The 17,059-nt window shown below is 39.4% G+C and overlaps 1 protein-coding gene across 1 annotated transcript in view; it reads left to right on the plus strand.

The window, feature by feature from the left end:
• Window positions 1–1,709, plus strand: part of akap6 (A kinase (PRKA) anchor protein 6) — a 158,865-nt gene extending 157,156 nt beyond the window's left edge. Inside the window, 1 exon segment of the mRNA XM_054614454.1 lies at window positions 1,665–1,709. Coding sequence (XP_054470429.1) covers window positions 1,665–1,709 — 45 coding nt within the window.
• Window positions 1,710–17,059: the final 15,350 nt, after the last annotated feature.

The raw sequence follows: 17,059 nt of genomic DNA on the forward strand, positions 1-17,059 counted from the left end.
TGTGGGTGTGTGTGTTTGTGGGTACAATGCGTGATCCAAAGCTGAACACAAGTAGTGAATTTGTTTTGGTTTTCATCATCTTTTCTATTTTTAAACCTCGAATCAAACCAGGAAGCTACTCGACACGAACAAAGGCCGTCACTGACACAGTGTGTGTGTGTGTGTGTGTGTGTGTGTGTGTGTGTGTGTGTGTGTGTGTGTGTGTGTGTGTGTGTGTGTGTGTGTGTGTGTGTGTGTGTGTGATGTGATGTGGCCTATGGGCGCCTCCAGGGCTCACAAAACCTACTGCCCTGACACACACACACACAGACACACACACACACACACACACACACACACACACACACACACACACACACACACACACACACACACACACACACACACACACACACACACACACACAGACACACACCCCTCAGGGCAGGGCATGGGAGTCCAGGTAGAAGCTGACAGCCCAACAGCTGCAGGTTAGACACACACACACACACACACACACACACACACACACACACACACACACACACACACACACACACACACACAGCAGAGGACAAACATGCATACACACTTGCAAGTAAAGAAGTACACACATGAAAGTGCAAAATCAAGCTCTGCACACACACAACACATGTAAAACCCACGACAAAGGACACACACACATCATATCAGTGATGCGTACAGCTGGTCCTGACCCCCATGGCGTGCCCCAGTCTAGCCCACCTGTTCACACACACACACACACACACACACACACACACACACACACACACACACACACACACACACACACACACACACACACACACACACACACACACACAGAGACACAGACACACACACTGTACACAGACACAGGTGCAATTAAAGCAATCGTGAATGCGGCTCATGATGTGCTCTGTGACCCAGACAGCAGAAGGTCTGCAGCAAAACACACTGGAGAGAGAGAGAGAGAGAGAGAGAGAGAGAGAGAGAGAGAGAGAGAGAGTGTGTTCAGGTTTCATCACTGATTCATTCTTGGAAAGTTTTATAGAAAATCCGAGCAGAAAATGACTGAATATTTTTGACTCGCAGGAGGAAACTGCATATATATATAAATGCATAAAAGCAGAATATAATAGAATTAAAGAGAGCTCCGTTATTTAAACAGTAAAATGAGTGAAATACTACAAAACCTGACAAAATAAGTCAAAAAAACAAACCAAAAGACACAATAAAAAAAAAATGACCGAACAAAACCCCAAACTATACCAGACCAGAACAGAGTAATCCAAAGAGAACCAAGATATGAGCTCAGAGAAACCAGACCAGAATAAGTACCCAACAAATCTAGACCAGATTAAACCATACAAAATATATATCTCACAAAACTCAGACCATACAAGACCTGAAATTTTAGCAAAAACACAAACTGAGCCAGCAAAATGAAACCAGTCCAGTCAACCAAAACTAAGTTATTAGTTATTAGCACACTAAGTTATTAGCAACATTAGTAGTCCAGGTACGATACATTCATGAAGGAAAAAAATAGAATATATCCAGATGTAAGCTTTAAAGATTGCCGTGTTTTATGTATTTGATTTTCAATATTTAGCAACAACAGCACATCATTTTAAATGAGTTGAATTTAACCCTCCGCTTCTTCTCTCTCTCCATCCCTCCAGAGACCACCTGTACTGGGGTCAGGTACCTCCAGGATCCAGCTGTGAGGGAGCCCCCCCGCTGTAACTGAACGGATCGACGAGACGCTGAAGTTTCAGGGTTTTTACCCGACACAGTTTCACAGTTATTTTGGGTCTGATTTCAGGGTTGAACTTTCTGACTGATGATGAAGTGGTTTTGGGCTTTAGCAGAGCATATTTATGAGTTAGTCTGTGTAGAAAAAAGAGGTAGAATTTAAATCAAAATCCAGTTTTAATGTTATAAAGAAGATTTAGGAGCTGAGAAGAAAACAATGTAGGATCAGAACATCCAACAAATATTTAAATGTCATTATGAAATTGACCTTTGCGAGTGTTTGGCTGAATATAATTTCAATTTATTGCAGTCAAGTCTTATATTTCTAAAAGAATGAGGCAGAAGTTAAGAAACACTAAATGGCTTTCCACATGTAGAATCTGCTAAATCTTTTTTATTAAATGTGTTTTTTCTTATTTTCTTTTGTTAATCTTTTTAAGTATGTTTTGTTGTCTTTTGACGATGCCAACTTTTGAACTGTGCCAATGAATAAGAGACACTCATCGTAGAAACACCAAGCACTGTGAGTGTGAGGAAGGTTTGGATGTGATGTAGAGAGATGGTGAAATTGGACTGACCTGGGATCAGCTGGTTAGTTTACAGGTTAACACACAGATGGACCCTCCGTCTCCATTTCTGTATTTCTTTACAGGAGGCCGGTTGCACATAGAGAACGTTAGACAGTTCTACTGAGTTAAAAATGAAAACATCATCTTCCTACATAGCTAGCTACCGAGCTACATCCCTGAGTAGAAACCCTGCTTTATGGTCTGTCTGACTCTAAATGGAGCATCATTTACTAAATGAACATCATGCTGTATTGAAGAAGACTTGAAACTAGAGATTGAGACCATAAACTCATGTTTACAATGTTTACTGAGGGAATAAATCAAGAGAGAAGTAGAGTCATTTTCTCATAGACTTCTATACAACCAGAGGAGTCGCCCCCTGGTGGACAGCAGAGAGAATGCAGGTTTTAAGACTCCTCCACATTGGCTATTCTCTTCAGAACTGAAGGTTGCTGCTGGTGTGAACGCACTGATCCACTTAAAATTGTAAGTGTAAGTACAGTAGAACGCATATTGAGACACAGTCTGTTTTTTAGCAACCAGCTAGCTCTTTTGTGTTTCCTTTTTTTCCACATCGTCCATCACAAACTTATTCCTCTGCTCCTTCAACTTCCTGGAGACACAATCACATCTATACTCAGTTTGCATGACTTCTAACTGTATCTCAGTGGTCAATGCTGCACTAGTGTACACCCTGTTATCTTATATAAACCATGTTAAAACCATGCTGCAGCACAAGTAGCATGTTACTTCCTTACAAATACCACTTGTCTGTTTCTATGGATGATGTCAGTATTCATAATCTGTGGCTGTGACAAACTCACTAGATCAATTTTTTAGAAATTAGTGTTTGTAAAAGCTACAAATATAAAGACTTGTTAAAAGCCATATTTGTTTGACGTTAAAATGCACAAAGGTATTTCAAGAAGCTAGAACATAAACTGTATTATCATGTCTAATAATCAATTTTAAGGACTCAAAGGGAGGAAAATCACTTCCAACCATCAAACACGCTGGTAGACTTTGATTCAAGATTTGGAGTCAAAACCCCAAAAAGACTGTCTTCACTAGAACAATAAGAGCATCAGGTGTTTATTGAATTGCTAATCAACCTTTATTTACATTGATCTGGCAGTTAACTGTGTGAGTTATAACTCTTGTATGTGGGGAACAAAGGTGGAACCAGTATGTTTATGTTGGAGAGCAGAAAGCAGAAAGCACAATGATAAGTTCTTTGGATCAGGAAATCATGTCTGGGTTGTTTCTAACGGCACGGACAAAAGACGGATTTTGTTGTTGACTTGTGTTTTGTTTTTACTTTTGAAGTGTAAAAATATTACCACAAAGTAGAGGAAGTTGGAAGTGGAGTGATCAAAAATAAAACAAAAATTCCAAAGCCTTCAAAGTCGAGTCAAAAGATTCATCCCTTTGCAAAGACTACGCCAAATGAAGTCGACAAGTGCGGCCTGATTTAATCTAACTTTGGAGACACAACCTTTGCAACAAACAAAAGATCTCTCCATTCTTATCATGCCAGTCAAGTTGCCCAGTTTCTGTCCACTTTTTTTGGTGTCCTACTCTAATTGTTCAAACTTCATTGGCTAACAATGCTTCTAAAGGTACCTTTATGTTAGGAAGAGGGTGTAGTGATGATGCTTGTTCACTCTTCTGCAGACCATCTCATTTAAAGAAGGTCAAGTTGATCTTTCGAGCCTTTAGATAATTATAATCTGCGTCCTTTGATGGATGCACAGGTACTTTTTGTGACCAACCATCATTCTGAGGCTCTAAAAACTGATCAGGTGTAGACCTGATTTTATCTGAATTTGGAGATCACAACCTTTGTGACAAAATATTTCTCCAATCATGTCATTGCCAGTCAAGTTCTTCTCAATTGTCCCAACCTTATGGGTCAACAATTATGGCTCAAAAGTACTTTAATGTCAGAGGGAGGAAGTATTGATGATGCTTGGTGAATCCTCTTTAGACCATCTCTTCTTGAGATCGGTTCAATCTGTTAACTCCAAACTTTCCAGCTTCCATGTTCAGAAGAACTACCTGAACCCACCTTTAGCTTTCTCCAGAGGGAGGAAGTAGTGATGATGCTTGGTGATTCGTCTGTAGACCATCTCATTTAGAGAAGGTCATGTTCAGACTGTTTCCTTTGAAGGATGCTCAGATACTTTTTCATGACCAGCCATCATTCTGAGGCTCTAAAAACTGATCAGCTCTGAAAATCAGCGACGAGTTGAAGGACATACCTGCTGCTACGGCGGTGGATGAAGTCACTGTACTCTGAGTCTTTGGAAATAATATTCACAACCTGATGTAGCTCTACCTGAGTACATTATGAACTAAACATTTCCCCTCTCTGCTGGCAGCAGCGTCTGCAAACTGAGGGTTGAGCCACGAGTCCGAAAATGAAAAATAATCAAGACGAGACGGGATTTTTATCTATGCAACACGACCAAAGTTGGCAAAAAGCTGAAGTGGTGTTGTTGTGTAGGCGTTTGATGAGTGTTGGTTGAGGGGCGTGTGTTGTTATTAATACTGCTGTATGTATGTACACCACTACTGTACCATGTATTCTTTTTTATTTTATAGACAACTCCTGAAATGGTGATTAGCAGTGACGCTGGGTTTGGGGATCGGTGTTGAGACAGGTGTGCGTAGGACAAAATAGGGTTTGAAATCTTTTCAAATATAATTGTGTGCCTTGCTCTACTGTTACTACTTCTACCTTTTTTTTGTTAATTAAAAGCACCGCTTTCCCAGTTAGGTGATAAGAAAAAAAAACATGCAACAAAGAATATTAAAATGAGAAACAAAAAGCGGTTTCAACAATGTCCCCGTTGAGCTTGTGTATATATGTAAAGGTGTGAAGCCTTGGTGTAAAATGCAGACGGAGGAATGCTTGGTGTTTGTGTTTATTTAACTCTGTATGTGAACTGTGATGTGGAATATCTTTATTATTAGTATTGGCCATAAAGAGCTTGACTGCATGGTTCCTGCTAACTACAATGTAAAACCAACTGTTGACAAATAAACTTAATTTATTGGCAAAAAAACTAATTCCAGGTGTTTCTTTTTGTATTGTATTATGTTTCATATGGTTTTACTGTACTTTTTAGATGTATGTTCCAAGAAATGTAATACTATCATAAGCCATGTTTATGTTCAATTGTTAAGAACATTTTTGAGCAAAGGGATGTCTGAAAAATGTGGACAGCAGCAGCAGAAAAATGTGTTTTCAGACACCTAAAAGAAACGGTATCAATGTATGCTATATTTAGAATATTTCCACCTTTAGTTTGATGTCAGACTGCCCTCACTGATCGGGAACTGAAGACGTTATCTTTGCTCCCTTCAAAGCCACAAGACTCCTTTGACAAAAACTAATTTTACAGAACACAGCTCCTGTTGCGACTGCCGTTACTAAGCAACCAAATTCTCATCATTGCATTATGATTAAGACTATTCTATCAAAACAACAATTAATGGATTTCCAGCACCTCACAGTATCCTCACAGTAGCTTTACTGCAGGATCTTCAGGCTGAACTCTTCAGATGTTGGGACTTCTTCGTAGGACTGAAAGGGTTAAGAAAGTAAAACAGACGGATAGTAAAACTCTTGGTAATCCTGCACTAAAATGATAAACTTATCCTCCATATTTATACCGTATAATGATATTTCATGAAAAAATAAAAGATATCTGCCAGCTGTGCAAAGTTCCTAAAGTTAAACCACCTTTATCTCCGGCTTCAACCGTCGCTCTGGCTTTTTTTAAGCATGAAAACAACGGATTAAAGGACATCACGAGTTAGAAAAACAACTCCAAAAGTCAAAAGTTGCCTATTGTCACGTTGATGAGGGTTTATTGCAACTTTTGGACAAAAACCTCCTCAAGAGAGTGCAAAAGTGAGAGCTGGCATTCAGAGGTTTTCTTAAACAACAGCGATCCAATCATCAGAAATGCATCATTAACATGTTTTTGATCTTCCAGAGATTCATTTTTTGCCCTTAATCAGACCTTTGTTTTCCTCGGTCTGCACACACACACACACACACACATGCAAAGTTTCTTTAACTGAGGCGATGAAGTACAATTGAAAGCCGAGGATGGTGATTGGATGGGACGATAAACACACTCTTGTATTACGCAGACGTATTACAGAACGTTAGCTAATGTTTACTTCATCAGAAGGAGGTCAGTTGGTGAAACGGGGAAAAAGCTGCTGGTGACACGGAGAAGATGGATGATGATGATGAGGAGGAGGAAAAGCCTTGATGTGGTGTTCACCTCTGCTGAATGCATCGCTCTCGCTCTCTCTCTCTCTCTCTCTCTCTCTCTCTCTCTCTCTCTCTCTCCAGCACTGCAAATCAATTTGTCCCTGATTGCTGAGACTGTCCTTGATAACATCCTTTAGAGCTGAACTCGGTCCGTGGGTTTGGTGATGAAAAGTCTCCTTTCACATCAGAACAAATCAGACATGAAAATGTTTGTGTCCCTGCAGATGGTGAGGAAATCTTCCTACTGGGCTTCAAATGATCGATGTTAAAGGAGAACTTCACCCACAGAATGACCGTTTGTATATATCAGTTACTCACCACATGTTGGCTTGAATTCTTGAAGAGAAGTTTCTTTGCCTCGCATGCCTCCACGGAGCACGAAGAATCATACAAAAACAGAGAAAAGCCGTGATGGATTGAAGTATATGGTAATTCCCAAACATGCACCTTTGCTAAATCCTTTCTCTTTAGGCATCCAGCATTTGGAGCTATACCTAAAAAAAGAATGTGCTGTAATCCGTAGATATCCCATGAAATGATTTGGCATGTTCGATCGGAATTATAAAGACCAGACAAACCCATGAGGGGAGTTCAATGAATCCAACAAACGGCGATCTTTCAACCACTGTATTCATATAACAACCAGACATTTTCTGGTTGTTATATGAATACAGTCTTTTCAAAGTAAACTTTTTGTTTTCACAGGTAATAACTTAGGTTTATGCAACAAAAGTACTTAGTTAGGTTTAGGAATAGATCATTATTTGTTGACTTTTGCTGGAAAAGTCACAAAAAATGAGGAGTAACTTTTGGTAAGATATTATAAGAAGAGCTGTATGATGATATGTTGAGTTATGTGCCAAATAAATCAACGTTAACTTCTTGCTGTACAAGGGGAACAAACAGCTGTCTCATGGAGGAAAGATCGCAATTTGTTGGACCCTTCAACTTCATTTGCAGAAAAAGCTACAAAACAGTAACATGCCTTGTTTCGTAGAAATCTCATGAATTTATCTTGAACGAGGAAGTATGAAGAACACAAAATGGACACTAAACATGGGAGGAGGTGGATCGGTCCAAGTCCAACAAACAGCGGTCTCTCATCCAGATTTTTGATGTAACTTACGAAACATCACTTCCATTATTTTTTTAACCTAAACAACAATCTTTTCCGAAACCTAACTAAGTAGTTTTGTTGCCCAAACCTAACTTAGTATCCTGTGAAAACTGAACTTTATTCTGAAGGGACAGTATTCATGTATCAAGCAGAAATTGACACGTTTTATTGGACTTTTGCAGGAAAACTCACTTTTTTGTAAGATATCATACGATCGTTGGATGAAGATACGTAGAAGAAACCTCTTTTTGACATTATCTGACGATGAGAATGCATGACAATAAAATAAAGCATTACAACACTCATTAATATAACAATGAATGTATTTAGCTCTGTCCACAGTCGTCTGGTAGGATTAGTCCTGAATGCTCAGTGAGCACAGTGTGTGTCTGTGTGTGTGTTTAACTCTGTCCTAACGCCACGCTGTGACACTTCCTTCTGTCTTTCACAGAGTGTCAAAGGATTAAAAAAAAAAATAGCAGTTAGCGGCAACAAAACACACTCCACATTAAAGCAAATTGCTCGGCTCGAATGTTGATAGTTTCTCATTGTGGCGTCCCTCTCGGTTGGAGCCGTGATGTTGATTGTGGCTGAAGGGGCCTTCAGATGACTGATAAGCGTTGATGAATGAAAATGGAAATGCTTTTCAGCGTTTTTGCCTTCAAAGGGAAATCAAATATAGGAGGAAGGAGAAGGGGGAGAGCCGAGGAGGTAGAATATTTGCAATTAACAAGATATGTTCTTTTTTTTTGTGGTCAGAAAAATGGAAATGGCTTTTAAGGTCGTAAAGGTCGAGCGCATCGAAGCATGGTGGCTCTGCAATTACTCTTCAGGCAGCAGCCTGATTGGGGGAGGGTTGGGGGGGGGATCCGGCCTCGCACCGACGGTCAAATTAACGAGACGGCCGGCTCCCTGTTGAAAAGATCACATATGATTACCGTACATCAAACAGACAGAGCGCTCAAATTATCTCCTCTCTCACTGTGAAGTCAGAGAAGAGAGGGATAAAACGCAGACGGACTGATTAGTTAAAGGCTTTAAATGTCAAAACTTTCACTGTCCACAGCTTGAATGGGGGGGGGGGGGTCGTCCTCCAGTTTACACCAAATTCAACTAATGGCTGCCCTCGTGACATCGTCGAGGACAAACTGGATATCATTGGCCTCCCTCTGTGGATCTAACGGTCATGCTTTTGATTAATTTGTGTTTTAATTAATCTCAGCTCCAAACTCTCATCTTAAACTGCTGTATTTATGATTATTGTTATTATACTCTCCATCCATTTAGGTTTACAACAACGTATCCTCACACAACGGTTCTTATGATACCTTCAAAAAAAGTTACTATTCTTTTTGTGTGTGTTTTCCTACAAAAGTCCAGCAACACAAGTTCATTTCTACTCGTTACATGAATACAGTCTTATCAAAATACACTTCTGTCTTTGTAGGAAACTACTTAGTTAGGTTTAGTCAACAAAACTACTTAGTTAGGTTTAGTCAACAAAACTACTTAGTTAAGTTTAGTCAACAAAACTACTTAGTTAGGTTAAGGAAAAGTTTGTCGTTTGGGTTAAAATAACTATGGATTTGCTTCACTTATCTATGTTTTTTTGCAGTCTTTATACTTCCTGGTTCATGATCACCTGGATTCATAGACTGTATATAAACTCAGTTGTCATGACGACATTCATTGGTTTATGGATGTTTTGAAGCCTTGAGTTTGTCTTTTTGGCCGTCACCATCTTGTTTTTTCCAGAAAGATGCAGAATCTGAGTCAGAAAGCTTTATTGTTAAGTATGTTTGCTCATAAAAGGGATTTGACCTGGTGATGTCAGACAGTGTAAAACAGAGATAAGTCTGAGAAGGATTGAATGGAAGAGTCTGAAAACAGTGGAGAAGGTTTTCAAAGGAAAACTTGATGCTGTTTCATCGTGATGTTCTGAGAGCATCCTCACCTTTGCAATAACATTATGATATTAATAATGTGTGACATCAGCTCACAATAGGAACCAGCTGGACAACATGGTGCAAAATGCCAGGAGCTTCATCAAAATAGAGTCTGAAGATGTTAAACGCTAGAGGTGCACATCACTGTTTAATGGTGCCGACTGCATCATAATTATATATTTATGTATTTCACCGCTTTCATGCTTGAAGGTTTTTTATCGTTTGTCTAAGGGTCATTTTATGATTTCAGTCTTGTTTAATGTCTCCAGTCTGCTCATGTTGTGTTCTGAGGGTTCCTGTTTTTACACTGACAGACATAATAAAGTATTTAAACATTTACATGCACTAAATTTGAAATTTTGGTCTATTTTGCTTCCATAACATGTCTTCTTTCAGACTGATGGAAAGAAAACATTTGTTTACTTTGTCTATTTGCGTCTGTAGATTTCTCAAAAAATCACCAAAAGTAACCATTAGATAATGCCTCATTTGCATATACAACCATAACATTGCAAAAAAATTGTAATATAAAAAATAATCATCTAATGTCAACTGGTGAAGTTTCATGTTGATATCTATTAGTTATTTTTTTTACCCTATTCACCTGTAGAGTCTTCAACATGTCTGCCATTTAACAAAACATTTCTTTAAAGGACGTTTTCTCTAAATGAGTTTTTTCTCAGACTCTGATCCATAAATCTCCACTTCAGCACTTTACAACCTTTACAGCTTCATTCCTCTCTATATTCTGAAGGTTTCTACAGAGGGGTTTGTTCAGATATCATTCACAGCCTGATTTATACAACATTTAAGTACTAAAAACATGAAGAAAACAGATTTTTTTGCTGACAGTATTTTCAGATTTTTGGAGTGATACAAAGAGAGATCCAAAATTCTGTCCCTGAGTCTTGAGTAGATATTTCTAAGAGGGTCAGAGGTTGATATTTCTTAGTATTAAGATGTTCATCAGGTTTTTATTCTTCTTGTAGTCAGACGGGTGAGGAAGCACTCAGAGATGTGACACCACACGATGCAATCACCGTCCACCGAAACACTCTGAAAGTTAGACTTAAAGGTATTTGTGTTATTAGAAAGCTGCAGGGTGGAGACGTGTTTGAATGAAACACACACACACACACAGAGTAAAGCACCTCCTCAAGTCTCGCTCCTCGCTGTAATGATCTCCTCGTAGTGCTGCAGAAAGCCTCCTGCAATCCCTCCTTCATTTTCCTCTCCTCTTCTCCCTGATGAGCAGAACCATCCCTTCATCATCAGCCGCACCATAATGTACTTTAGTCTGGGGACGGGTGGAGAAAATGGAAGGAGAGATTGAAAACAGATTCGCGCATAAGCTGATCCCACATTAGGGGGACGTATATATATAATACGCCGAAGTCATCAAGGGGTCGTTGGCTACGATCGGAGTGATGCATCGACGGATTCTCACCGCTGATGAGAAGACGGAAAGTTCACTCCTGCTGCAGGTGAGGAGGAGGTTCAGGGAGCTTTACTCGTCCACAACAGGAACCAAGTTTCAGTGTTACTGTCCATCATGGAGGAGACTCCTCTGGTTGTTTATATAGATATCGTTGCCATGCAGATGACATCCATGTTTATGTAGGATTGAACTATTCTCTCACTCTTCAGAATGAAGCCAAAGCAGAAGGGTCTTAAAGCTGCATTCTCTCTCCTGTCCACCAGGGGGCGACTCCTCTGGTTGTATAGAAGTCTATGAGAAAATGACTCTACTTCTCTCTTGATTTATTCCCTCAGTAAACATTGTAAACATGAGTTTATGGTCTCAATCTCTAGTTTCAAGTCTTCTTCAATACAGCATGATGTTCATTTAGTAAATGATGCTCCATTTAGAGTCAAACAGACCATAAAGCAGGGGATGCTTTAGGGCGGGGCTACACACTGATTGACAGGTCCACACCAGAGACGTATACGGCGTCTCTACGTCACTCCTCCTCAGTCCATATATGGTCACTTCCTGTTCACTGGTTGGGGCAAATGGTGTAATGGTGGAAAAAAGTGTAAATCATAATGGGTATTTTTCCTAAAAACCCACAACCAAAACAAACAGCTGCTGACTCCGCCTCCACCTGATCGAGGCTCAATCATTGTCGCCTGTAGATGAAAGAAGAAGAAAGGAGTGAAGGGAAGTGAAAGTCATCAAAAGGTTCCTCATTTGTTTCATAATCCCGTCGGCTTTCACAGTTTATTTAATCAAATAAGGAGCGTCATGTGTCCTTAAACCACTGACGTTAAACAGTTTTTTTTGTATTTGTGCCTCATGATTCTACTGAAAAGACCATTTTCTCTGCTTTTAAATGCCTCACCTGTTGACTCGGTCCACAGTGTCGTCTTTTTGAAGGTTGGTCCTCCGGAGCTCAGACTGAAGGACTCTCTGTGTCGAGGCAGACTGAGCTTCAAGGCCTGCCGTCAGACGCTTTGATTTGATTTCAGCCTGAATGGATTCACTGGATTTCTGTGGAAAAGACTCAGGAAGGACTGAGTGACCTGACTCTGTGTGTGATTATTTCAAATGAAAAGTGTTTGAGAGAGTTGGAGCTAAAGTCTGGAGCCACTGTGCAGGTTGTTCTCATAACGCGTTCATAGCTATTATGAAAAATCTCCATAATCGTAAAACAGGAAGTATAAATACCGGCCTTTGATTCAGGAGACCGCTGTTTGTGTCCTGTCTAAAACTAGAAGTTTAATTATTCGTCACATAACTTCTGTAATTATTTTAACCCAAACAACAACAACCTTTTTTCTTTTGGTTGTTTTGTTGCCTAAACCTAAATAAGTTGTTTCCTATGAGGAAACAAAAAAAGCACCAAAAAATGTATATACTCTAAAGAAATAAACAAAATCTCTACACTAGAGATCCCGATCCCCCCTATGATATGGCGGGCACTTGGTACAGTCCGATTGTTCACGTCCTGTACTTAAGATGTGGACTTTAAGGGGCTCACCTTTTGCTCCGGCCAAACAAGATGTCACTCCAACAATAACAGCACTTATTTAAAACAAATGGAGGAAAACTCAACTAAAGAACAAACAAATGAACAGCCAACAAGAGAAAACAAACCTTCTGATGAATGAAACTGAAGGTAGGTGCCATCTTGTATCTGTGTTTTCTGATGGACAGGCTCCAAAGTACAGACAGACAAATATAAAGTGTACAAATGAAAGTGTGTGTTGGATATTTACATCAGAATAAGTCTTGGTACGTCTCTAAAACAGCTGTTTATTGTAGTTTTTTATCAATAAATTTGTTTGGGACTATTTTCAGCGGCGGATGAATCCACATTTGGTGCTTTTATGTGTGATTAAGTCAGAATAAACTACACTGTGTGTGATTGGATGGTGATGAAGGAACATTTACTGCTGGTTTGAGTCTGAACATGAGATTTAATGACCGTAAGAACCAACAAAATATCTTTTTATCATTTTATTTTTCCCAGTTGGAAGTACAGATTATCGAGCTTGCAGAGAAGAAAAACAATCACTGTTTACTTAAAAAAATCAATCCCAAGTTTCCAGAGAGTGACCACCTTAAAGCTTTATACAATGAACCTGATGATTGTATCCGTGTGTGTGTGTGTGTGTGTGTGTGTGTGTGTGTGTGTGTGTGTGTGTGTGTGTGTGTGTGTGTGTGTGTGTGTGTGTGTGTGTGTGTGTGTGTGTGTGTGTGTGTGTGTGTGTGTGTGTGCGCACATTTTGTATTCTTTTAATATTGATTCATAGAGTTTTTGGTCCTGATTGCGTTTTCACATCAGTCGTCAAAACGCATTTAAAAAACAATTTGATATGAGACGGCGAGAGGCCAAAATAAATAAAAAGCAATGATGATGCCACAATCAATCATTAGCATACGTAAGGAGGTGTGTGTGTGTGTGTGTGTGTGTGTGTGTGTGTGTGTGTGTGTGTGTGTGTGTGTGTTTGGGAAAGGACATGAAGTTGATGTCTATTATCAATCATTTGCATATGGAGGTGTGTAGATGAGGGAATCGAGTGTGTGTATACAAGAAACCGGTGTGGAAACTACGTGTGTGTGTGTGTGTGTGTGTGTGTGTGTGTGTGTGTGTGTGTGTGTGTGTGTGTGTGTGTGTGTGTGTGTGTGTGTGTGTGTGTGTGTGTGTGTGTGTGTGTGTGTGTGTGTGTGTGTGTGTGTGTGTGTGTGTGTGTGTGTGTCTCTTCAAAATGCCCCATCTGTAATTCCTCGTAGCAGTTAATTCATCATCTGAGCCGAGGCGTCGCGGCGTCCGCAGGCGTTTAGGACTAATATTTCAGCTCCCATTACGGTGGCGGAGCAGAGAGCCGAGGCTCCGGTTTGACCTTTGACCCCAGCCGAGGGGAATCGCAGCCTGACCCCATCCATCAACGCGGGGGAGAGGGGAAATATTAAGAGGGGAAACATTATTAGTTAGATTACAGAGGGGGAGAGATCCAGCTGTCATCTTCAGAGGACGTGTCCGTCTCACTGTCCAACAGTGACTTTATGGAAGAGGAGGAAATGATGCTGGAGTCATGGAGGAGACCACTAAAGGTGTTTATGTCAAATACTTATGTAGATTAATGCTGCGACAGTGTGGAGCATTAAAAAAAAGACATCACACTAATAAACTTGAACACAGAGAGAGAAACGTATCATCATGCAACAGTTCCAAAGATTTCCTCACAAAAGTTAATCCTCTTTTTTTTTTGTACGTTTTCTTACGAAAGTCCATCAACATTTGTCATTTTCGTCTCTTCGTCTTTTCAAAAGAAACTTCCATCTTTAGGTAACAAAACTACTTAGTTAGGTTCAAGAAAATATTGTGATTTGGGTGAAAATAACTACAAAACCGCCGTAACTTCATTACGCAAGTAACAAAAACATCACGTTGACTTCTCGTTTCACATGTGGAACAACCATAATCTGTATATAAGAAGTGGACATAGTCGTCATGACGTCGCCCATTGTATGTGGACTGATGTTTTGAAGCCTCGAGTTCACCATCTTTGTTTTTTGCAACCAGTGAACAGGAAGTGACCATATATGGACTGAGGAGGAGTGACGTAGAGACGCCGTATACGTCTCTGGTGTCGACCTGTCAATCAGTGTGTAGCCCCGCCCTAAAGCATCCCCTGCTTTATGGTCTGTTTGACTCTAAATGGAATAAAATAGATTATTTTATGGACTATTAGATAATTCATTAAGAAGAAACGTCAATAATTTGCTTTTTTCTGCTTTTCTCTGCTTTGAATAATCAAACGGGAGCCTGTGATGGACATTAAATGTCTTCATTTAATAATTCAACCGATTAAACATTTGGGGTCTTTAAGGAAATCAATGATTATCACTTTTTATAATTTAGTTTGGAGGTGAAATCTTAACAGCACAAAAAAAGGAAGAATAAGTTGTTCTTCCAATGCAAAGACAGATTGAGATTCTATAGTTTTTGTGTTTTGGCAGACAGTAAAAGATGAAAATCTCTTTTAGTGGTGCCAAAAAAAATAGTTAATCAGTCCATTAAAAAGGTGAATAATTTATATATGACCTTATATAATCAGGTAATTGTTAATTAATCATTAAAATGAATTATTAAGCAATAGAGCCACACTTCTGAAAGGTAAAAATAAAAGCTGGTGACACATTTCATCTTTTGCTAACTTAAAATCTTTGTCATGCATCGCTTGTTGAACACACAATCTTCTGAAAGAACAAAGTTATGATTTCTCTGTCATCGGCTGTCTCCCACTGAGGACGGAGAGAAAAAGAATAAATAAATAAAAAAAACAGAGACATGTGATCTTTAACGGACTGATGGTCGGCTTAATAGAACGACACACGTGTCTGCAGAGATGACAGGCCGCCTGCAAAACGGACCCAGAGACATGACGGGAATTATTGACTTTTGTTGTGTTTTACAGCAAGTCAGAGGAACTCATGACAGCTGTGTGTGTGTGTGTGTGTGTGTGTGTGTGTGTGTGTGTGTGTGTGTGTGTGTGTGTGTGTGTGTGTGTGTGTGTGTGTGTGTGTGTGTGTGTGTGTGTGTGTGTGTGTGTGTGTGTGTGTGTGTGTGTGTGTGTGTGTGTGTGTGTGTGTGTTTTAATGTGGAGGGAAACTGAAGTTTGAAGAGTGTGTGTATGAGTGTAATGGTGCGTTTGGTTACAATACGATTTTTTGTTTTGTTGCATTCACATGAATTTAAACTTTTTTGGGTGTCATCAGTTCTGACATTGATTCAAGCCTCTCTGTAAAAAAGGAAACAACATTTGTAAAAATTCTAAGCTTTTCTTCAATCTTTTTCTCAATTTCTGACTGTAGTTTCAGATGTTTTTTTTTCCTGTTTTTCCTGAGTCATGATCTCTGCACATTCATTGCATCAAGTCAAACAACCTAAACTGCAGCATGTCTAATAACAGCAGATATGTCATGTATGTAATCAGCTCGGTTCACGACTTTGCATAAATCTCTCTCTCCTGTTTTCTCAAAAGGTTTTTTAAAGAAGCCTGACTGGATCGGCAAATAAATGGCGCAAAAGTTCTGTAACTGGGGAAATAACCCTAATACTGTAATGCTGTTACAACTATTCCTTTAAATATCTAAAATAATTGAGTAAATGTTCTTCAATTGGCCTCATATTTACCACAGATTACTGAAGACCACACTTACTTTGCGTTGTTGGGGATCCTTGATTTGTAGATTTATTACGTTATGGATTCAGAGGAATCAGATTCATCAGCTCAACATTCATGCTGTGAACTCTTCTCCGTCATAGTATAGAACAAATAGGTTTCAGGTTAGTAATGCTGTTCATCCCTACTCTGCCATTGACTTTAAAACAGTAACATCAGACAGATTTTGCCTCTTTTTTTAGGTGGCTGGATTTAAAAAGAGTCATTTAACATTTCTTGTGTTTAGGAGAACAATTAAATACAAAACAGGATGGAGGATGCTTTTTTTTCATCTATCATTCTGTTTCTAGATGATGTAGAGATCGTTGACTATTTTATGATCAAATATATTTAAATAATAGTGAATAAAGTGAACCAACTCTCTCTTCCCTCTTTGGGATGTGAATGTTTTAAACATCTGGCTCCGCCCTTTGGCTGGCGCCATACAACACCTGAGATTCGGTACATATTAACTAAGATCATTTATTAACATTGTGGTCACATATTAAAGTTATTCATAAGAGTTATGAAAATGTTAAATCAGCTGCACAAAAATAAAACGCTCCCTAAAACTGGAAAGATTTAAAACTGCTTCTATCAGAGAATAACTTAACAAATCGTACCTGAACGCACCACAACAGGAGGAGACAGTGTTTGTTGTTTTGCTGCTGGAGCTGTGTGTGTGTGTGTGTGTGTGTGTGTGTGTGTGTGTGTGTGTGTGTGTGTG

This window comes from Anoplopoma fimbria, chromosome 15 (genome assembly GCF_027596085.1).
Source record: "Anoplopoma fimbria isolate UVic2021 breed Golden Eagle Sablefish chromosome 15, Afim_UVic_2022, whole genome shotgun sequence".
Lineage (NCBI taxonomy): Eukaryota > Metazoa > Chordata > Actinopteri > Perciformes > Anoplopomatidae > Anoplopoma > Anoplopoma fimbria.